Source organism: Equus quagga, chromosome 12, assembly GCF_021613505.1.
Source record: "Equus quagga isolate Etosha38 chromosome 12, UCLA_HA_Equagga_1.0, whole genome shotgun sequence".
Classification (NCBI taxonomy): Eukaryota; Metazoa; Chordata; class Mammalia; order Perissodactyla; family Equidae; genus Equus; species Equus quagga.
Genome location: NC_060278.1, coordinates 90805635 through 90828225, shown reverse-complemented (window position 1 = coordinate 90828225; position 22591 = coordinate 90805635). Strand labels below are relative to the sequence as shown.

Sequence of the window (22591 nt, the reverse complement as noted above, 5' to 3'; positions counted from 1 at the left end):
TCACCACCACCATCATCACCATCACCATTGTCACCATCACTATCACCGTTACCATCATCACCATCACCATTGTCACCATCACTATCACCATTACCATCATCACCATCACCACCACGGCTATCACCGTTATCATCTTCACTGTCATCAGCATCACCTTACAGGGTGAAGCAGGTACCATCAATGTACCACCAACTTCCCTTCAGCGTTTACCATTTCAGTGTACCGTGGCCACCTTCTAATTGCCACATCTGTATCTCTTTACCCAAGGGCTTTCTCTGGCTCCCGGAACCCACGAAGCCTGTGCTCATGCAGCTGGAAGTGCCAGGGAAGAAACGCCCACCCTCCTCAGGTTCAGCCCTCAACCAATGACTCACAGGAGTTGAGGAATAAATGTCCCTCGGGTGGGGACAACTCTGATGAATATCTTCTACATGGGTTCTCAGAGCTCCCCGGCAGAATTAAGCTCTGGTTGCCCACAGTGGTAACTTGCTTGATCACTTTCATGGGCTGCCTCCCCTTCTCTATCTCTCCTCCCCACTGTCTGGTGTTTCCTGGGATCACTATTTGCCCTGGAATCATTGTCTCAGGGGCAGCTTCTGGGGGAACTCAAGTGGAGACACTGGATCATTGTGAAGATTAAACTTGTAAAGCTCTTCACATATACCAAGGGCTTAATAAATTTATTGTTAAATGAATGAATGAATGAGGCTTCACCTGCCCCGAGGAGACAGACCCAGGGTAGGGGAAGGAGGAAGGGAGAGACCTGGGAACTTGGAGATGAGAGGGGTGGGGAGGATCCCAGAGAAGCTGCCCCTGCAGCACCCGCCCCCTGCAGCAACTGTCATGACTCCGCCCCTCCCTCTTCTGAGTTCTCTTCCCGGCCCCTCCAGATGGCTGCAGGTTCCAGGTGTGGCCAGACCGCACTGAGAAACAGGAGGACGTTCTCATCGCCAGGCTCCCGTGTTAACTCCCCGGGAGGACCACATCCACTGAGAGCTGGGTTCCAGAGAACAGAACTTGAATGAAGTAAAAGTCACATTCAACGTGTGCCTTTCATGTTCAAACAGAATTTAAATATCGTATTACAAAATGACAAGATTGTACAAAGCAACATTTAAAACATGAGAGCTGTGAAGGGAAGTCTCCGTCTTTCTGGTTCTCACAGGGCTGTTCACGGCCACAGCATTTGACCCCCCCCCCCCCCGAGCCCCAACCTTCTCATATCTCAAGGGGGCTAAGAGAGGGCAAGGGGCTTGCCCGAGGCTGCAGAGCTCTTCTAGCTTCATCTCCAGTACTGTCCCACTATACGCTGTAGGGCCACTTTCAAAGCAGTTTTTCGAGGGGTGGGGGGGTGGGGGGGTGTGCAGAACTAGCCTCTTGATAGAGGTGCTGCTTTTTTTCTTCTCCTCAGGGCTTGGAATCACGGACAAAAATCTATGGAGACCCACGTGGTGTCCTGCATGGTGCAGGAGCCGGCTGTCCTGAGGGCTGGGGAACACAGGGAGTGAGGGCTCTGTGTTCGAGGTTCTGCGGGGAGGATGTGAGAGGCATTTCAGAGGAGAACACGCCTTGGAGAAAGACGGAGACCTTCCCCTTGAACAGCTGTGCTCCCACGCTGGGTACACAGGCACAGAGTCCGTGGGGGCAAGGACATGACATCCAAGGCTGCTCCTCAGAGTCCTAGGGCTTAGGTGGGACTCGGTTTAATGACCCACTCGCCATGCGGGTTGGCGCGGTACAGATCAAAGAGGTAGGCGTCTGGGTCCAGGCGATGCTCACCTGTGGGAAGCAGGGATGAAGGAGATTGAGGTGGTGGCTGTGGAAGATGCTGCTGGCTGCCCGGAGCCCCTCACTGGCCAGGGGACCACTCCCCGAGCTGCGTAACCCTTGGCTGCTCTGGCTCACAGCTGCCCCACTCTCTGGAGAACTGACCTTCGCTGATGTCAGGTGCCTTGTCAGGGAAGTTATGCCCCCTCCAGGGCAGCCCACGGCCAGTGATTGACTGATGCAGAGGTAGGAAAGACCATTCTCCCTGCCTCTGAAGGAAACCATCCCAATGCAATTTGCGCTCCAGAGCCCCCTTGTGGCCAAACTAGGCTTCACCCCTTCCTCTCCTTCCCTCCCCTCCCTTGTAAGGCTTTGCCGGAGGAGCACTCCCTCAATGCATCAGGACTCCCTAAGCTTTGTTTAACCTCTGCTCCTTGGCCAGTGGCTCTCAAAGTGCGGTCCCTGCACCAGCAGCCTCAGCAGCACCTGGGAACTTGTTAGAAATGCAGATTCTCAGGGCCCAGGTGGCTTAATGGCCCGCGCGGGTGATTCTGATGCCACTGAAGTTTGAGAGTCGCTGCTCTGGAGAAGGCAGCTGACAACAGCTGCCCATCCTTGGTTCCCACAAAGCCATGGGACTCTCAGAGCTGGCACACGTCTGCAGAATTCCTTAAGGAATCGATGACCACTGGCCCTGGAGGAGGTCCACTTCAGCCTGGGCGGCCCAGAGACATCAGTGAAACAGGAAATTCTGCCCTCTCCATGCCCACGGCCAGCTCCAGGCAAAACTCCAAACTCCAGGGTGGAATCCTAAGGCGTGGCCCAGGCTGAGCCTAACCTCACAGCAGGGTTCCGTCTGGTTTCAAGGGGGACAGAGGCCTGAGGGGATGGCTCTTCCTGAGGTGGACTCTAACCTCCCCCAGAGAGGCCCAGTGAGCCGTCAAGGTCAAAGAGCTCCCAGGGTCCTGGGCTCCGACCCACTCCCCACCGGAAACTTACTGATATTCCCTCCAACTTCATACAGGAGGATGTTGGCTGACATCACGGACCTGCGGCTGCAAGACAGAGAGAAGAAAACTGCTGACCTCTTCTTCCGGTGGCAGCGAGACCAACAGCTGCTCATGGACCCCAGGCCTGGAAGGGGCAGCCCTCACTGATATTTGATCCCAGGTGGGAGATGGGCAGAAGGACCCTCCTGAGAGAGCCGGAGCCCAGGGACAGGGAAGATGCAGTTGGGCTGCACCTGGGGAGGGCCAGCCATGGGTCCCCCTGCCGCAAGACCCCTACCTACTGGACATCGAATGGAGGCTGCGAGGGTGGGGGGATAAGGAGTGATAGACGGGCACAGGAGCCTGCTGTGAGGGGCGAATTCTGAGGCAAGATGGACTGTGGATACTGCATAATTATGTATGAAAATTATAATTATCATACAGGTATCATATAATTATCATATGATAATTATGGATAGCCTGAGTTCAATTCCAGAATCTGTCCTCTATTTGCTGTGTGGCTCTGGGCAAGCCCCTTCCCCTCTCTGAGCCTTAGTTTTCCCATCTGTACATCTAGTCCAGGAACTGGACTAGATACTTGCTAAAGACCCACAGTCCAAGAGTCCTTCGTGCCAGGTCCATCAAGGAGGCTCCTGAGAGCTCAATCTGTTTCTTGCATCCTGGAATGACAGAAGCATATCGGCCCACTGATCCTCTTTCAGCTCTTTGGCCATGCTGCCTCAGCACCTTTACTTATGCAGTTTTCTGTGCCTGGAAGCCTTACTTCATTCCCCAATCTATACCAGGTGCCTTGTTTTACATTCACATTGTGCCCTGTATTTCTTATAAAATCTAACACAGTTTGTAACTTGGTATTTACTTTGTGGCTATTTGGCTCATGTCTATCTCTTCCACAGGGCTGTGAACTTGCAAGGCCAGGGCCCTTGTCGGTTCTTTTCATTATGATTCTAGCATTCCACATGATACCTGGTCTATAGTAGGTGTTTAGTAAATACCTGTGAGTGAATGAATGAATGATGACTATTATCATTATTACTTGGAGCAAAGAAGCTCTCTAAAGAAGGTTGGAGAACCCAGTTCTGACCACCCCAGAAGGGGAAAGGCCAACAGCACGTGCAAATCCCCTCGAAGGCTTCAGCTCTCCCTGCACCTACTGCCTGCTCCCTGCAGGGGAGAGCTGCTTATCTCAGGGGGGCCCCTTACCGTGGGAGGAGGCTGTCTGTGTCCTCATTGCCCTCTTGACCCTGGGAACTGGCGCTGAGGTGCTCTGTGAACTGCCTGAGGACGTGGGCCACTCTGGTGCCCGGGGTCAGGGGCACCTCCAGGGGACCTTTGATAGGCCAGGCCACCTGGATCTTTGCTACTTTGGGAGTCTGCAGAGGAAGAGAAAGATCCATACAGAGGCACACACGTGCATGCCTGGAATTCAAATGTGTGTGCATAAACACACTTACACAAATACCCACACTCAACATGCAAAATGCACACATACACACCAGCTGCTTGTGCACAGATCGTAGCATGACCACATACAGAACGTCCCCCAAAGTGTGCATACATAGACACAGGCATAGAAACATATGTGTGCACAGGCGTTCATACTCGTACACACAACAGGAGTGCATGCAATGCACTTAGAAACGCATGCATCTAGGTTTATATAAATACCCATCATGCACAATGCGATACTGGTCAATTTCTCTGTTCTGGACTTTCTTAAGAAACCCGGTTCAGGACTCTCCCCAGGATCATTCCGTATTCTTGGAAGGCCTTTCCCTTCTCCTGCCCACCTGCACGCCCCAATCACTCCAGACAGCGACCCCTACTTCCCCAACCCTCAGTCAGGGACACGAGGGGCTGCTTAAAAACGGCGCAGGGGAGATAGCGTCTAGAAACCCCACACCACACCAGTTTCCCCTTTCCTCAGCCCGTCATCTCCCTCGTTTCCGAGACACCACCTCCTCGCTCGCTCGCTCGCTGTGATGGGGCTGGGGCGCCCCCTGGTGGCCGCAATCGGCAGCGCCGTGCCTGGTGGCCTGGCAGTCAGTACCTGGAGGATGCGGATGCCTTGGGCCCCAGGCGCCCTCTGGCCGCCCATGGTCCCTTCGTCCCTCCTTCTGCCGCGGGGGGAGGAGGGGCGCACTCACCGCCTCGAGGCCGTCACCCGTCTTGTCCTTGTCTGCGTGTATCCTTCGCAGCCAGGTTGTGAGGCCCCCGTCGCAGAGCTGGGGGCGCCGGCCACTGCTGTCGTTCAGTTTTCGCACCTGGGCCACCAAGAAAGAGGCGACCTGTCCGGAAAGAATCAAGTCTTAGCTGGCCCGGGGCTACTGGGTAAGAGGCAGAGCCCTCCAGGGTCGCTGTGGCCTCTTGCCTGTCCCAGCAGGGCTTGGCAATACATAGTGGCTGACATACTAGTTTGGTGTGAGGAGGGGGGCCATTTAACCCCTAAAGAGGGCCATGGAGTAGGGATCTCTGAGAATAGAGGCCACCCTTGGGCTAAGTGGACAGTGGTGTCCCCTCACAGAGGCTGGAGCGTCATGCACCTGCTGTGGGACAGCTGCTCACTGGCACACTCAGGCGGGGTGTCCCCAAGAGCACACCTAGAGTGGGCTAAGGCTCTGAGAAGCCCCAGCCAGCCCCAGAATGGCAAATTCCCAAAGACGCCCAGGTCAACCCACTCACCTCTGTGCAAACAGAACCCAGCAGGCAGAGTCAGGAGAATCCAGACTCCACGGACTCTGATATTAAGAGCATGTGCCCTGAGGTCTGACAGAATGGGGTCCATTCTGGGCTCCTCTAATTACTGGCCCTGTGATGCCTGAACGAGACGATCCACACAGTGGAAGGTGAGGGGAACTCTTCCATTTTACTTTATCTACATTTATGTTGCCTGAAAATTTAAAAGAAGGCACTTGGGCATTTCTTGAATTTTTGAGACTCCCTACAAGAAAAAGTATTAGAATCTAATTTATTTTAGTAGTCACATTACCTCAGAGAGCTGAAAGAGCACAGAGAAGCAAGGAACTATGGGAGTGTAGGCGTGTACCTGTGTAGGGGAGGGAGGGCTGTCAGCAGAGGACGTGACTCTTGAACTAGGTCTTGAAGAATGAGCAGAGGGTACCAGGCTTCTGCCCTTTCTAAAAATGGAAGGGGGGGGGCTGGCCCCGTGGCCGAGTGGTTAAGTTCGCGCGCTCCGCTGCAGGCGGCCCAGTGTTTCGTCAGTTTGACTCCTGGGCGCGGACATGGCACTGCTCATCAAACCACGCTGAGGCAGCGTCCCACATGCCACAACTAGAAGGACCCACAACTAAGAATATGCAACTATGTACCTGGGGGCTTTGGGGAGAAAAAGGAAAAAAAAATAAAATCTTTAAAAATGGAAGGGAATTGCAGGCAGAGTGAACTGCATTAGGAAAAATCCAGAGCTGTGAAGTACAGGGTGAGTTTGGAGAACCAACTGGCATTTGGTGTGTTTAGAACACAAAGGAGTGCCTGGGTGTGATGGGGGAGAAACTGCGTACAGTCAGAGAGCTTCACTTGCTGGTTTCTGGAATTAAAAAATTGATCCTGATGACTTTATGGATGGAGGAAGGGATAGGAGGAAGGAAGAGAGAGGGAGGGTGAGGGAATGGATGGATGAGTGGAGGAGTGGATGGATGGGTAGGTGGAGGGATGTATGGGTTGGTTGGTGGGTGGGTGGGTGGATGGGTAGGTGGAGGGATGTATGGATTGGTTGGTGGGTGGGTGGGTGGATGGGTAGGTGGAGGGATGCCTGGATTGGTGGGTGGATGGATGGATGGGTAAGTGTAGGGACTCATGGATTGGTGGGTGGTTGGTGGGTGGATGGATGGATGGGTAAGTGGAGGGAAGTATGGATTGGTGGGTGGATGGATGGGTGGATGGATGGACGGGTAGGTGGAGGGACGCATGGATTGGTGGGTGGATGGATGGGTGACTAAGTGGAAGGATGAATAGAGAAACGGATGGCAGAGGCTGCATCTCTCTCAGTACAGTGGCCTGATCAGCAGTGGTGGGCCGTGCTACCTTGTGTTCGTGGGAGTCTAGAGGGCTGGCCAGGTCTTCTCAGCGCTCCTCCTCCACCCTCAACTTTCAGCAGGCCTTGCATGCCCACAGCACCAAGGGGTCTCTCTCCCCACTCTTGCCCCTCGCCCTTGCTCTGGATTCTCACTCAGGGCAAGGCTCTCGGGGGCGGAGACTGTCTTGATTATCTGGCTCTGGGCTCTGTCTTAGGCAGGCCCTGTGCTCTGAGCCTCACGGGCAGGGCTTTTTCAGCATCACTAAAGCTTTGATGTGAAGGAACTCTTTGTGGGAGCTCAGGGAACACCCATAATGTGGGGCAGACCAGATGGCAGTGGACTGACTGAGAGGTGTGGGAGTAGAGACAGAAAGTGAGGACACCTCTTGGACGCTAAGCCAGGGGGAGGAAAAAGACCCTGGCCATACACAGGATCCCACAAAGGTCCCACAAGAGACACAACCAGGGATTCAAAAGGACAGTACCCACAATCCTGGATGGCAGGGACATCAGGGCAGCTGTACCCAGAGGAGGACGGCGGCCTGTCCCTGCTACCCGGATGGACAGCCCCTCCCCTCCACTCCTAGCTGGGCAGCAGCACTCACCGTCCACAGCAGATCCTGGTAGTGCACCATCATCCGCACCACCTCAGCTGCCCCCTCCGCCAGCTGCTTCTCCTTGCTCTTGGCGAGTTTGGGGGGCCGCCCTCGGTGGAGGAAGAGATTGGGGGCCATCACTGTGGAAACGTTCCACAGCGTCATCTTGTTGCTCTGCTCCCGGGCCACCACCTTCCTGAGGAATTCCAGGAGAGCCTGGGGAAGGGCACAGCACTGCCCTCAAATCTCAGCACATCCCTGGTGCTCCCCACCTTTCCCAGAGCATCCTGCTGTGCAGCCTGCAGGTACTGGAAGAAGCCAGGGACTGGAATAGCGGTTTTCCATCAGCCCACCCCATGACCTCGCTGTGTCTCAGGTTCCTGCTCTGTGAAATGTGGCCAAAACCTTTTCCCTTCCCTACCCTCTCAGAGGTTAATGAGGCATCCAGTTCAGACTTCAATTTCCAGGCCCAAAAGAGCCACAGCTCTGGGAAATGAGTCTTTTCCTGGTGAGCCCCAGGTCAGCTCCTTCTTTCTGGGGTCTAGATCTGCCCAAAATGCAAAGGAAAGACTAGGGAAGCAGAGACAATGGGAAGAAAGGAGGAAGATGATTTTACCGACCTACCATTTGTTAAGTATTCTTTGTGCTCCTGGCCCTGTCGTTAGCACATGTATTTAATCCTCACAACAACTCTATAAAATAGGTTTTACCATTGTACCCATCATGCAGAGAAGGAAACTGTGGCTTGGAGAATGTGCCCAAGGCCACACAGCCAGTAAGGATGAAGGAAGGGAGGGAGGGGATGGAAGGATGGAAAGATGAATGGATAGATGGAAGGAAGGAAGGAAGGGAGGAAGGAAGGAAGGTAGGCATCTATTGAGCACCTGCAAAGTACCACATCTTCTACTCTATGATTCGTCATGTGTTAGCTCTTGAAATTCCCAAAACAATCACACAAGATGCTATTATAATCCTCAGTTCACTGAAAAGGAAACAGAAACTCAGAGAGGCTGTCTCTTTAACCAAAGCTGAAGCACAAGGAGTGGAGGTCCCTGGAGCCCAGCTCCACCTGATTACAAAGACTTCTTGGGGCCTCGTACGCCCACACCAGATGAGGACTCCAGGAGACCTGGGGCCTCCTCACAGCTTCACCCTAGAGATGCATCTTGGGTTTGACCCAAGGACAGCCAGGAGCGCGCTGGGAGCCAAGTGAGGGCTGTGCCCCAGCTCCAGCCCCCAGCCCTGAGCACCCACCCCTGTAGCACACAGTGGGAGTTCCCTGAGGGAGTGTTTCCCAAACTGGTGCCCCACAGAACACCAGTGCCATGTGAGGATTTCCACAAAAGAGGGAAAGTGCTACCTACTCTAGCCCCACTCAGAGAGCCCTCTTCCCTGTGCCTCCTGTTGGCACCACACAGAAGTGATGCTCGGCAGTGCCCACTCCACTGAGCACTTGTGCCTTTCAAGATTCATCTGCTTTCTTTAGGGAAAAAGTCTCAGAAAGGCCATGGCCGTCACTGTTGGTCATCCCTGCACCCCAGCACCTGGCAGAGTTGTTGAATGAATGCATGATCACATTTGGAGCCCTTACTGTGGTTGTGGGCTGAGATGATAGAACAGAGGCAGCTCATAGTAATTCTTACCTTCAGAGCGTTTCTGTTGGGTTCCGGAAGGATCAGGATGAGCAGGTGAAGGGCCTGCAGGCGCTGTTTCAGGTCGGGGATGTCTGAGGGAAGAAGGGGGGCCTGGGTCTCTGCTCTCCCAGGGGAGGCTCAGGCTCTCTCCTTCCCAGGCCCCTTCTCAGGGAGGGAAGATTCCAGAGCTGGGAAATCCCCAGACACAGCCAGGAAAACCTTCTTTGGAAGGCCTGGAACTGTTTCCTGGGCTAGTGTCAGAGCCAGACAGAGCCCCAACTAGTGCTGGTCGTGAGGTCACTCTCGATGCTGTGTGAATGAAAGGAACACACACACACGTGCATGCGTACATGGCCACACACATGTGTGCACATACAGGCCCAGATGTGCAGTCTGAGAGCTGTAGCTCAGGGTCAGAGATGCAGTGGGCCAGCAGTCACCCTCAGGAGGGGAGGTGGATAGCCTACTGTCCTGGAGAGAAGGTTTCAGGAAACCCCATGCATTCTGAGGCTTGAAGAGGAAAAGCTCTCCCGCACTGGGGCCAGGGAGAAGAGGAGGTGGGAGGTAGAGAATTCAGAGAAAGAGTTCACCAGAACCAGGCCAGACCAGCAGCTGAGAGCTCGCTGGAGCCTGGAGACGAGATGCGGAGGGGACACAGAGGCTGAGCGGCCCAGGCTTCGCCCCCAGGATCCCCTGTGGCATTCATTCATTCACGCACTTGACAAATATCGTCAAGTGCCTATCAGGTGCCATGCTCCAGTGCAGGGACCTCGGACACAGCAGTGAAGGAGCCAAACAGGTCCCAGACTTGTGGAGCTTATGTTTCAGGGGAGAAGACAGACCATAAACAAGCAAAGGAATAGCTGAGTATCCTTAGCCACTGCCTCACCCTGAGAAGAAACTGAAGCAGAGTCCTCTGACAGGCGGCGTCTGGGTCTGCCAGGCGACCTGGCTGCCAGGTCAGGGAGGGCCTCCTGGAGGCGCTGGCATTGAGCCGACATCTGAATGGCAAGAAGCAGCCAGCCAAATGAGGGGGACAGAGGATTTCCAGGTAAAGAGAGCAGCAGGCGCAGAGGCCCCGAGGAAGGAAGAAAATGGGCCTGTTAAAGCTGATGGTGGGGACGGAGGGGGACAGGAGGAGAAGGATCAGAGACAGGAGGGCCTGAGCACGGAGGAGCGCCCTGTGGGCCCAGGTCGGTGGGGAGTGAGGGTTTATTCCAGAGGGGTTCCAGGGGGTGTGGAGCCATAGAGTGACATGATTTGATCTGATCTATTCGAGAAGCAAAGGCTGGAGAGGATTTCTCAGAGGGCCCGCCCTGGCTTGGGGGTGGAAATCAGGCTGCCAGGAGCCCTGCAGCCTTTTAGAGAAAACAGAGTGTGAGGAAGAGAGCGCGCCGCACACCTGGGCTCCCCTCCAGGTCACCAGCAGGCTCTCAGGTGGGTCGCTTTATTCTTTTGAGAAAAATAAAAGTGATGGTGTTTGCGCTCTGTGGATGGTGAAGAAGTCCAGGCAGGAACATGTATTTGCAGAATATAGAGAGGGATCTGTGCAGTGCACGCCGATCTACAGATGTGCACACAGACAGAGGACAAGGACACACACGTGTGCCCACAGATACACAATTAGATGAGCCTGATAAGCTCAACCCCGTGGACATCATGACGGGGAAAAAACTGTCCATGCGAGGACGTAAGGACTGTGGTGTGCAAAACCTTACCCTCCTCTTCTCCCCCATCACGCTACACACACACACTCATGCCCATACACAAACAACACACATATGCACACACATGCTTATATGCACAAGCACTTGTACATATATGCACACACATGCACACACACACGCTTCTTCCTCCAACAGCTCGAGATCACAGCAAACAGGTAGTCCTGCCTTCCCACCACTTCCCCTCTCCAACCAAGGTCGGTGGCATCGAAGGCTCTTCTCCGCCCGTGCAGAGGGCTGGGGCACACTCACTGGGCACCACAGCGAAGGCCGGGAGGTACTCGGCAGTGAGCAGAGGCGCCGGCAGCTCCCGGATGAACCTTTTGAGCAAATCGGATGCGTCGTTGTGGTGAACCTCGTCCCAGCTAAAAACGCCAGTGTAGAAATCCCTCTCCAGCTTTCTTTCCAGCCCCTGGAGGAAGGAGGGACACTCATGAGAAGCTGGCCCAAGGCTCCAGTAAAAGCTCCTCTACCACTTCTCTGGGCCTCAGTTTCCTCATCTGCAAAGTGGGGACAATTCCTAGCAGCCACCTCCCAGGGTTGATATGAGGATTAAACGGCCAATGCGTGTGAGTCACTTAGCACAGGGTTCTGCTCAATACATGCTGGCAGTCTGACCCCAGGGCCCACACTCTTAAACCCCATGCTGTGTCCTGCCACCTCTGCCCTTTCAAACCCTCCTGGAATCCCACCGCTCAAGTAGAGACCAAAGACAGAACACAGGCAGCTAGGAACTGGATTCTCTCCCGGCTTAATGCGAAGGTGAGGGTGCTGGGCGATGCAGCCTCGATGAAGGCAGGGGGCCAAACCATTACCTTGACCCTGGCCTGGGACCCAGGCACCCTGAGAATGCCTTCCGTGTCCAGCCCTCTCTTCTCCAAACAGGACAGCAGCTACGACAGAAAGAAACCAACGTTTAAACCAGCAACTATTGAAAAGTGGGATTCCAACTGGTGTGTTCGTACCCTTGAAAACCGGGAAGAGGAGAGAGCTCAGAGAAGGGTCTCCCTCGAAATAAGAACAATAGTTTTCTTGGCCACTTCCATGAGCCAGGAGTTGCTCTGAGAGCTTTATATGCGTGTTTCTCATTTAATCCGTAATAACAGGCTACTGTTGTTATAACCCCACTTCACAGACACTCACCTCGCAAGTGTTCGAGGCTGAATTTGAAGCCAGGTCTCTCAATGCTAAAGTCACGCTCTTGTCCCCCAGGCGAGACACCTCCCAACAGTGGCACGCAGGGCCAGCCTCTCAAGGGCTAAATGAGCCCAATCTGGGAGCAACTTACGGCTTGAAGGACCAGCGGGACCTGGGTGCTGGGGAGGGCTTTGCGGTCAGCTTCGAGCAGGGCATCGAGGGGCACACCGAAAAGGCGAGTTTCTGCGGGAAGTCAAGAGAGCAGAAGGGGCCTTTCGCTTCCTGGAATGACAGCTGGGCTCCAACCTGAACGATCTGGGTACCTAGACTTGGACTCCTTTCCCTGCGTAAGGACTGAGCTCTCTGGAGAATGGCTGCGCTCAAACCCGCCCACAGTTCTCGCACAGAACACTCGGCCTCAGCAATAAGGAACACGGTAGGTGCGTCACAGAGCAGAGTCCCAGCGGGATGAAGGCATTGAAAGGACAGCGAGCTGCTGCCCCAGGGAGTGCTGGGTACAAGATATCAGAATGATCTGGGTAGGCGTCTAGCTCTGCAGGGATGGGCCACATTCCCAAGAAATGTTTCCCAGGTCTTCTCACCCACCCCACCCTGTAGTCTTCTCGGGCCAACTCCTCCTTCTGAATCTACTCTGCAATTTCCTCCTTCTCCCATCACCCGCCTGCCCCTTTCCCTGCTAAACCCCCACCCCTGGTCTGTCTTATCCACCATCCTCTTGTCTTAAAGAAACAAAAAAAGAAATCACAACGTGTAATGTTGACAGCGATGCAGTGAGATGAACGGCCTCACACACTATTGAAGGGTGACATATACCAAGAACTTGACCATATTCTAAAATGATCGAAGATGCATTCGAAGCTGCATGTACAGCAATAGTGATAGTGCTTTATAACAGGACAAACACAGAAATAATAAATGTCCACAGATGGCTATATCCATAAGGAGAAAAATAGTGCCCTCATTAGAAATTATGTTTTCAAAGAATGTTAGAGTTCTGGTAAATGATATATTGTTGTAAGTTCATTACCCCTCCAGAACCCACACCCTTGGCCATGTGAATTTGCTACTCCTCCCATTAAAGAAGCAGAAAATACTTCCCCACTCCTTGCTAGATAGCTTTGGCCAATGGAACGCTGGCCTCCGTGATGCAAGCAGAGGCTTAAAAGGCATTGTGTGGCCCATTTGTCCTCTTGTGCTTCTGCCATGGCCATGAGAACAGGCTCTGGCTTGCCTGCTGGTCCCAGGAGGACGAGAGACAAGAGAAGCAGACCCAGCCCCAGCCCACAGCTTGGAGCCAAGACCAGCCCGGAGCAGCCAACAATGCCGAGTCCGCCCCTAAACATGCCAGCAAGAGTTTTAAGTCATGAGTTTTGGGGGTGCTTGTTACGTAGCATTATTGTGGCAATAACTGAATGGCACAACTGGGAAGTGTCCATTAGTCTATAATATTAAGCGCAAAAAGGATATAAACACATGGGGGAAAAAAGGAACAAGATAACACTAAAAGTTAATAGCACTTACATCTGAATTGTACTTTTCCTTTTTGTATTTTACTGTTTCCCAAATTTCCTACAATGAGCAGGAATTGTTTTCATTCATATATTTTCAGAAAATACCTATAACGGAAAGAACTATGGCAGCCAAGCACGTTTGGGTGGAAGATGCCCCACGCAGCTCCTGGATGAGGAAGCCAGGGCTTGAGCCGCTGGGTCTGAGATGCTGGGACTGCTGACCTGTGGCCTTGCGCTTGGCTGCCTTGCTCCTCTTCAGGTCCAAGCCCAGGATGTCACAGAGCGCTGTCAGCTCGATGAGGGCCAACGAAGGGATCTTCCCCATGTCCTGCAAGGACAAGTCTCCTATCCTTGTCAAGCCGAGTCTGCCTTTGGGGATCCTAAACTTCTAGGGAGGGAAGTAGACACGATCGCTCAGGTCAGTGAGGGGTCTGTGTGTCGAGGCTCCACCATCCCCTCCCCCAGCGCCCCTGGCGGTCAGCAGGAGAAAGAGCCGAGTGGAGGAGAGCAGGGGCTCAGGATTCCATCGTAGCTCAAGTCCAAGCTGTCCCTGTGACTGGATCACAGGCTGAGCCTCGAATTCCCCATCTCTAATCATAAAATAGTGCCTACCTCAGAGTTTTTGTGCGGGTAAAACGGGCTAATAAGTATAAAGCTCTTAAGGGTGCCAGGCACATAGCGGATCCCCAGTCAATGGAAGTTGTTTTTACTACCTGTATTCCAACCTGAGGAGCTGGAGTAGAGGGTATCACCCCACTGGCCTTTTATCACTGCTTCTATTCTGCTCTTTTGTTGCTCTCCCTCGCCCCATCTGTCCCTGTCCTTGGCGGTGCCACCACGGCTCAAATGCTCCTCTTTCTCACTCTGAATAATAGAGTATTAATTGAAAAATAAAGGGTGCTCGAGCGCGCCATCTAGAGGCCACAGTGGGGATCTGCAGGCAGCCCCGCGCCTTCCTGCCGGCATCGGGTGAAAAACAGCAAGAGGTGGGGACGGGTCTGTTTACGTTGCCGGGGGGGCTTGACCAGATTATTCCCCAGTGTCCCCTTCCAGTGCCCTAAGGGGGGAAAGGAAGCATACTGTGGTTGTAGGTAATAATATTCTGGCTATAATACAGCCTAGTGCTCACTGTACGGCTTATGGAGTCACACTCTGGGATCAAATTCCAACTTTTACCTGTGAGTTTGGGCAAATAATTTACCTTTCTGTGTGTCAATTTTCTCATCTGTAAAATGGGGTTAATAACAGTATCTACTTCAGAGGCTTGTAGGGGAGATTAAACTACATAAAGCATATAAAACACAATGCCTGACACATAGTGAGTACTCAATAATTATAACTATTACTATTTTTTGTTTATTTACACCCACAATTACTGTCAACATAATAGAATGAAATTAAATAGTGTATGTAAAATTCTTGGTATAATGCCTGGGCCATGGTAAAAGGTCAATATGTGGTACCCTTGGATTATTAATTATTATCATCATTCATAGTTTAGTGGGGGAAGCCATCTCATCAAAGCTAGAAGATAATATTGAGCATTAATTATCTCTGATGCTTTACAAATAGAAAGTCATTATTTAAGAATTTTGTTTGATGTCCTATGGTTGCCTAAGAGATCACTGAGAGAAAGTAGGTACAGAGTACTTGGAAACTCTGTACTATTTTTGCAACTTCTTGCGAGTCTAAAATTATTTCAAAATAAAAAGAAAAATTCTATTTGAATGGATGAAATACTTTCACATTGCAGTAGAGGTTACTGCGGGGTTGGGGGCAAATTTCCTAAGCAGTAGGGAGTAACGGTCATTCAGGAAACCTCTGGGGGCCCCAGCATCAGCCGGCTCTGTCACTTCTGTATGAGCTTCACTTCTCTGTTTTCCATCGGTAAAGTGGGGGTGCCATGACAGCACCCACGTCCTAGGGCGTGGTAGGGAAACAAGCCAGTGTGAGCAAAGCCTCTGGAACAGTGCCCCGGGGCCAGGGAAGCCCTCAGTGAAATGTCACCTAGGATTACCCAAACACATCAAATGTGGTCATTGAAGAACCTCTTCCCTTAGGAGCAGTGGGACCTGGGAAAAACTAAGCCTGATGAGAGTTACCTGGTTACCCTGGGGGAGGGGTCTTAACTGGGAGAGGGTATGGGGGGCCTTTGAGGGGGTAGAAGTGGGCTATGCCTTGATCTGGTGGGAGTCACACAAGTACACACATCCAGCTGTGCATGGCAAGTATCTGTGCACTTTACTGTGAGTTTTACCTCAATCTTAAAAAACTGAATATAAATGATTATATCCTAATTTGGAAGGAACTGTGCTGAAACAATTTGGAAAAGAAAAAAACTGAGATGTTGGGTCTGTCTCACACCAGACACCAAAGTTAATTTTAAAAATAAGTAGAAAAATATAGATAGGTAGATAGTTGTCAATTTGTTGGATGAGGGAAGACCTTCTAAGGCTAAAAGCAAAAAAGAAGGGCATAAATGAAAATCTTGATACTGTTACTAGACTCTAGCTCCCCGCCCCCAGTCCTTGACATGGGCAGTCACTCAGTAAATATTGGTGGCATGAATTAAATGAGCGAATGATTCAACAACTGTCGTGCTGGGTGCCGGGCAGCATGGAAGGGGTGGGGGCGGGGGGGGGGCAGGATGCGCTGGTGCCTAAGGATGGGGCCTGGCCACCAGCCCTCTGGGCAGCGTCCTCACCGGCAGAGACCCTTTGCTCCAGGCACAGGGGCCTCCCGGGGACGGCCCGCCCCTCTGCAGGAGCAACGCAGCTTGTTCCGAGTAGGCAGAGTCCATGTGGAAGGCTTCCTCCCTCCCAGCCTGCGCCTGTGGCCCCTCGGGCTCTACTGCCACTGGAGAAACAGAACAGAGCAGCAGTCAGGTCCAGCTGCCTCCCTACCTGCTCCAGGCCCAGAGCCCCAGGAAGCCATTTCCCAGGCTTGTGTCCTTGCTCAGGCCCCGGGAAACTCAGTAGCAATTGCCTAAGATTAGGGGGCTGAGATCATGTCCCCAGGAAGCAAGTTCTTAGGCTGAGGACTCAGGCCCTTTGTCCCAAGAAGTGATTTCCCAGGTTCGAGCTCAAGCCCCAGGATCAAGTCAATAAGCTTCGGGCTCAGGCCCATTGCCCCGGGGAAGAAATTTTCCAGCCAAGGCCCATTGCTCCAGGAAGTAATTTTCCAGCTAAGGCCCATTGCCCCAGGAAGTAGTTTCCTTGCTAAAGTTCATTGCCCAGAATGTGATTTTCCAGGCTGAGGCCCAATGGGCCTGATGGGAGAACCCCATTCAAGGGCCCAAGTTGTCCCCTTGGGGCTCCTTCCTACAGACCCCAAGCAGAGAAGGCAAGGAACCAACAAGAAGGGGAAAATGCTCAGAGGTATGCGCCTTCTCTTACTTCACAGAGCAGCCCTTTTGTGCAGCCTGGAGGATTCCCAGGGCCCTGGAGAATGAAGGCCGCTTACCTGGACATGTAGAAGTCCCAGAACTGAGTTGAGTCCATTTCATACCCGAGTCTCCATTCTCTGAAGTCATTTCCTATGCAAGTTGCAAATTACAGACAATTCCCCATGAGTTGTGTGGGAAGCAGATGATGCTCACACAACACTGGGAAATAGGAGCCATCCATGACCCCTTCTTCACAGAGCAGCTGAAGCTCAGAAGGTCTTGCCCAAGATCCCATGGCTGCTAAGTGGGGGAGCAGGCACTGGGAGCCAGGTCTGTCTGGCTTCAATGCCTGTTGTATTAATCACATGTTATGCCACTTCAAATCTATTCTGAGAAAGAAGATGCCCATGATCTGTCAGGTTACAGGTGCCAGCAGGATATACAAATGACAATAAAAGGTATTATAATTGTACTGATAATAGTTATAGAGAGAGAGAACCTAAGCTTTCAGGCCCACCCAAGGACACACAATGGCAACAGGCAAATACACACCTGCAACATGGGGCCACAGTGGCATGCAAGCAGGTATGCCAGCACACGCCAACACAGCCCTGCAGCAGAATCACTGCGTCCCCTAGGACGTGGTGGCATCACAGAGGCCCCAGGCAGACAGAGCCTGCACTGACTCTTACGCCACTCACTTACTCCTGAATTGAAAACCCCAAAGACGTCCCTGACATCTCTGACAGGTGCCTTGTGTCGTCTTCGGGTCGAGCGGACATAGCTATCCAGCCGGCGACACACAGCGGCCACCTGGGTCTGTGTGAGGGTGGACAGGAGCCCCTGGTGATGACTGTCCAAGTCCAGGCCACCAAGGAGGCCCGACAGGCCTGTGTCCTGCAGCCACTGGGATTCAGTGTCTCCTTCTGCCAACAGAGGGAACAGCCAGATGAATATACACAACTACACACTCAGTCACACGCACTAACCAAAGCCACATGTAGAAACACACACTCATATAGACGCAAGGAGCATCCACGTATCTGATCATGAGACCCACTGACACCAGCCAAACTCTTCAACGGGGAGAAGATCTAACAAGACATCTGAGAATGTGGGGGGTACCGATGGCGTCAATCAGTTGGATTTAAACCTGTGCACCCTGGGAAACAGAGCAGGCTGAGGAAGGGCACCTGTGTGTTCTGATCCTGGAATGTAGCAATGAACTCTCATCCCCTCCCAAATCTAGCAGAAGCCACCCCAGGGTCACGTGGGCCCAGCCGTGCAGAGCGTGGGCAAGCAGTTGGTGTCCCCTTGGAAAGTCCCTCTCTATGCAAGACCTTATTTATGTTGGAACAGTCCCCTCAACTGGGCTTCATAAGGAACTGCTGTGGTCCTACAGTAAAACCCTTCATCCAAGTCGTGGGGCCCGCTGAGACCGCAGGGTCCTGGGTCCCGCCTCCAGAGATCCCGTCCCAGGAGTTCAGGCCCAGGGCCTGGAAATCTGCACTTGGATTGTCCTCCCCAGATTATTCTAATGCAATGGGGTCTTCAGATCACACCTGAGAACTGGCCTGGCGAATTCTTTCCTTATTGTGGGGGAAACAGGTGCAAGTTCGGGAAGGAAGGGGTATACACGTGTGAGCAGATTGGGGGCGTGTATTCAGTTGTGACCAAGTTAGTCAACCAGGCGCTGGTGGTTCAAAATACCTATCCTGCTTTTCAGGCAGCCTGGGTTGTGCGGATAAGCCAGACACAGAAGTCTTTCCCCCAGATCTCCCTTCGCTTGGGAATCAAACAAATGCTTCCGGGGCGGCCACAACTTTGTGCGTCCTCCCCGAACATGTGTCAGCTGGTGGAGGCGCTGAGGCTATTGTGAAGCCAGGACTTCCTTCTCTCCTGCTCACCACGGGGTCAGTCGTGCAGGATCTTATCAATAAACCAGTGTTTCCCGAAAGGCAGGCATTCGCCAAACACTGTATAATTTTTATCTGTACCTAAGAAGTCCTGGAAAATTATTTACTAAGTGTTTTTCCCTAATCATGGGTCACATTTTTACTCAATCTATTTTAAAAGGAAACATTAACCCAAGCATAAGTGGATCATCCACCATCACCTGCCATAAGTAGAAGTTAATGGGAAAACAATGAATATATTAACATTCCTGGCTCCATGCCACCCAGAAGCTCCCACTGCCCTGTGAGTCTAAAAAAGCCCCTGTTTCATTTAGTTGTCCAAAAAAAGTTCTCCTGGGGCCAGCCCGGTGGCGCAGCAATTAAGTGTGCACATTCCGCTTCAGTGGCCGGGGGTTCACTGGTTCGGATCCCAGGTGCAGACATGGCACCGCTTGGCATGTCACGCTGTGGCAGGTGTCCCACATATAAAGTAGAGGAAGATGGGCATGGATGTTAGCCCAGGGCCAGTCTTCCTCAGCAAAAAGAGGAGGATTGGCAATAGTTAGCGCAGGGCTAATCTTCCTCAAAAAAAAAAAAAAAAAGTTCTCCTTTCGCCACCCTGACCCCAAGCCCTCTGTTTTCTTTGACATTAGATTGCTGGTCATATCACGATGCCTGGCAGCTGGCCTGTGGTGGAGGGCATCTCTTAGAATCCGCTCTTGTACCACCAGGGATTTGCCGTCCACACTTGGAGACACTGCAGGAGACCATCAGGCCCTGGGGAAGTCTGGATCCCTTATCACCCTTATCACCATTTGTGTTTTGTGAACCATGGCCTGGCACAGCTGAATTCTATGCCCCACACCAAGGAGGTTTCCGCGTGGATGCCCTTTTCATTCCCTCATTCACTGAACAAGGAGGATGGAGCATGAGAACGTGCTCAGTCTGTTCCAGGCGTGGAGGATGCAGCAGTGAAAAGGACAGTGTCCCTGGCCTCCTGGGGCCTACGTTCCAGTGAGGGACACAGATGAAGGAATGCCTGTGTCATGGCAGGTGACGATAAATAAAGCCGGGCAGGGGCTGGAGAGTGAGGGGCAGGGGTGCTGTTTACACAGGGAAGCTGGGGACTGTTTTCCGAGGAAGTGACATTTGAGCCCAGTCCTGATTGGAGAGAACAAGCCACACAGGTCCTGGGGGAAGAGCTGCGAGGCCAAGGGAGCAGCGAGGACAAGGTCCTCGGGCAGGTGTGTGGGGGAGGCCAAGTGGCGAGGGGCAGAAGCAGAGAGAGGCAGACAGGGCGGACGAGATGGCGCAGCTGGGGCACAGGGGTGATTGTGTAAAGCCTTTTAAGCGATGCTGTGGTGGGGCTCTGTGTCCCCGAATTCCTCTACTCTCACCCCGCTAAGAGGTGGGGTCTAATTCCCTTCCTCTTGGAAATCAGCTGGAACTAGGCAAAGAAGATGCAACAGAAGAGATGCTGCCCCGCCTCGGAAGTTGGTCATAACGGTGAGACAGCTACCGCCTGGTGCTTGCTCTCTCTGTCTGTCTCTCTCTGTGTGTCTCTCTCCCTCTCTTTCTCTTTGGATTCTTATTATTAGAACCCAGTCGCCATGCCACGAGAAAGCCCAGGTCACACGCAGAACCCAAGAGTGGGTATTCCAGGTGACAGTCCCAGGTAAGGCCCAGATGACGGTCACATCCACGGCCAGACACGAGTGAGAAATCCTTTGAGGTGACTGCAGCCCCAGCCACTATCTGACCGTAACTGCATATGAGTCCCTGAGCAAGAACTGCCTAGCTCGACCCTTCAACTCCTGGAACAGTGAGATCTAACAATTACGATAATGATGATGATCGTTGCTTTACCCCGTTAAGTTAGGGGTAGGTTGTTACGCAATGATAGATAAGGAGACACGTGGTTGTCTATTATTCTGAGAGAGAGGGGGAGACATTTGGGAATTGTGAGCAGAGGACGTAGAATTCCACTCAACTGTTACCTCCACAGGGGACTTTGTTTTGTGTCCACTGTTGTGTGCCCAGTGCCTAAAACAGTGCCTGGAAAATAACAAGCCCTCATAAACATTTGCTGAATGGATTCATCTAAGAAGGGACACCATCTAATTTACAAGATTAAAAGATCATTTTGACTATTGTGTGGAGAGCAGACAGCAGGAAGCAAGGGTGGAGCAGGGAGCCCAGTGAAGAGGATACAACAGTCCAGACAGAGATAAGCCCTTTCATGTTCTGGTTCATGTCTGGACCTCTCGCATGTCCTCCCCTGCATAAGACCCTCCCTTCCGCCCCGCAGGCCCCAGCCGGGGCTCCTCACCCTCTGGGAGCCGGCCTTCGCTCCCATGGCTGTTCTCTTCTTTCAGTTCATCCCTCTGTTGGATCCACTCCACCTCCGTCCAAAAGCCATCCATGGACGAGCTCTCCGCTGGGGACAGCCGGGAGGGGGAGCCCTCCGCCGGGCATGCTGCTTGCACGAGGTTCTTCTGGGGAAGCTGATTAACTGGGCCTGGGGAGGGGCCAGAGCTGCGGCAAGTGGGTAAGGAGGAGAGGAGTCAGGCAAGGCTCTGCCCGTGGTGGGGTCTGTCCTGAGGCTTTGTGGTTCTCCAGAAATCTGCCTGGGGCCCCTGGGAGCCGGGCGAGCTTCCCAAGCACGTTTCTCAGGGTGACAGACACACGGCTAGTCTCAGTAAATGGACCAGTTTACCCATCGCCCCACCAGAATCACTCAGAAACAAATGACGCTGCAGAGGATGGAGAAAGGGCCAGGAGGCTCTGCTTCTTTCCACCTTCTTGGGCAAGGTGAACAATCTTTGACACATGTGGTAGAGGAAATATTAATAAGAGGGAAGTAAACATCAGGACAGGTGAGGAAACCACAGGGCAGCCCCTGCCTCATCTCACTGGATTTTTACCCAAAATGTCTATTATCTTCTGCCTACCCACACCCCTCTATTTGTGACTCTGACTTTCACTGCTCAGTTTTCCTATTTATAACATGGGACCACCTTGTCCCTTCCCCTCCTCCAGCCAGATCTGAACAGACCGAAGTACCAGACCACAGAGTTGCTATCATCAAACGAGCCAATCAGATTGTCTCGAGGTGTTGAACCAAGAGATTGAGGGGTTCAGTGTCAGGCACACGAACTAGGAGGCCGTGTAGAAATGGTGGGGCTGGAGCAGCCATTCTTCCAAGAGAAGCAGGCGGGACCCTCTGCAGCCATGGAGAGATGGGGGACCTCAGTTTGCTTTTCCAGGTCCCAGTTCCAGCCTCTCCTGGCCCAGCCAGCAGCTGTGTGATTTCTCTTAGGTCCCGGATTCCCTGCATTTTTCCTTTAATCCCTCTCTTCTGCATAAACTTCTACACATATTATTTGATTCCACTTCATGCAAACAATCCCAGAATAGGACAGTACAAATCTCTTGGCCCAGATTAATGATATTCTGGGGCTCCAGATGAGCTTGGGGATAAAATTTCTATGCTGCCACCCAGAATCCTTGAGAAATGGTGGACTCGGGACTGGAATCCACATAGACCTCTGAGACCTATCAGCAAAACGGATCATAAACCGCCCTGCCACTAGAGAGAGGAAATACATCCCCAATGTCCTCAAATGACGAAAAAGTATATTCTGTAAATTCTACAGATATTTGAGTTCAATAATGATCCCAGGCAAGATTATAGAACAAATTTCTTTATTCCACCTGCAAACAGACAAAAGGCACAGAATACAATAAACATAGATGGTCTGAATAGCCCTATTAAAAAAAAATGGACTGGGGGCCGGCTCCGTGGCCGAGTGGTTAAGTTCGCGCGCTCCGCTGCGGCGGCCCAGGGTTCGGATGCTGGGCGCAGACATGGCATC

At 52.5% G+C, this 22591-nt stretch overlaps 1 protein-coding gene across 4 annotated transcripts in view; it reads right to left on the bottom strand.

Annotated features, from left to right (window-relative positions):
• Positions 1 to 826: 826 nt before the first annotated feature.
• The window catches only part of ARHGAP40 (Rho GTPase activating protein 40), a 38235-nt gene continuing 16470 nt past the window's right edge, over positions 827 to 22591 (bottom strand). The window contains exons 2-16 of one of the 4 annotated variants that reach the window (XR_006891291.1): positions 21046 to 21251; positions 17527 to 17747; positions 16899 to 16971; positions 16141 to 16292; positions 13659 to 13824; positions 12056 to 12147; positions 11583 to 11660; positions 11020 to 11179; positions 9053 to 9135; positions 7419 to 7625; positions 4925 to 5065; positions 3981 to 4150; positions 3370 to 3436; positions 2767 to 2822; positions 1705 to 1779 (exon numbers count right to left, since the gene is read on the bottom strand). Coding sequence is in view for 3 of the 4 variants with exons in the window: in XM_046680066.1 (XP_046536022.1) it covers positions 1688 to 1779; positions 2767 to 2822; positions 3981 to 4150; positions 4925 to 5065; positions 7419 to 7625; positions 9053 to 9135; positions 11020 to 11179; positions 11583 to 11660; positions 12056 to 12147; positions 13659 to 13824; positions 16141 to 16292; positions 16899 to 16971; positions 17527 to 17747; positions 21046 to 21251 (1897 nt within the window). In the remaining variant the exon portion in view is untranslated. Of the gene's footprint in view, positions 1780 to 2766; positions 2823 to 3369; positions 3437 to 3980; positions 4151 to 4924; positions 5066 to 7418; positions 7626 to 9052; positions 9136 to 11019; positions 11180 to 11582; positions 11661 to 12055; positions 12148 to 13658; positions 13825 to 16140; positions 16293 to 16898; positions 16972 to 17526; positions 17748 to 21045; positions 21252 to 22591 lie in introns of all 4 variants that reach the window. The other 3 variants (XM_046680067.1, XM_046680068.1, XM_046680066.1) reach the window with 3 other exon arrangements.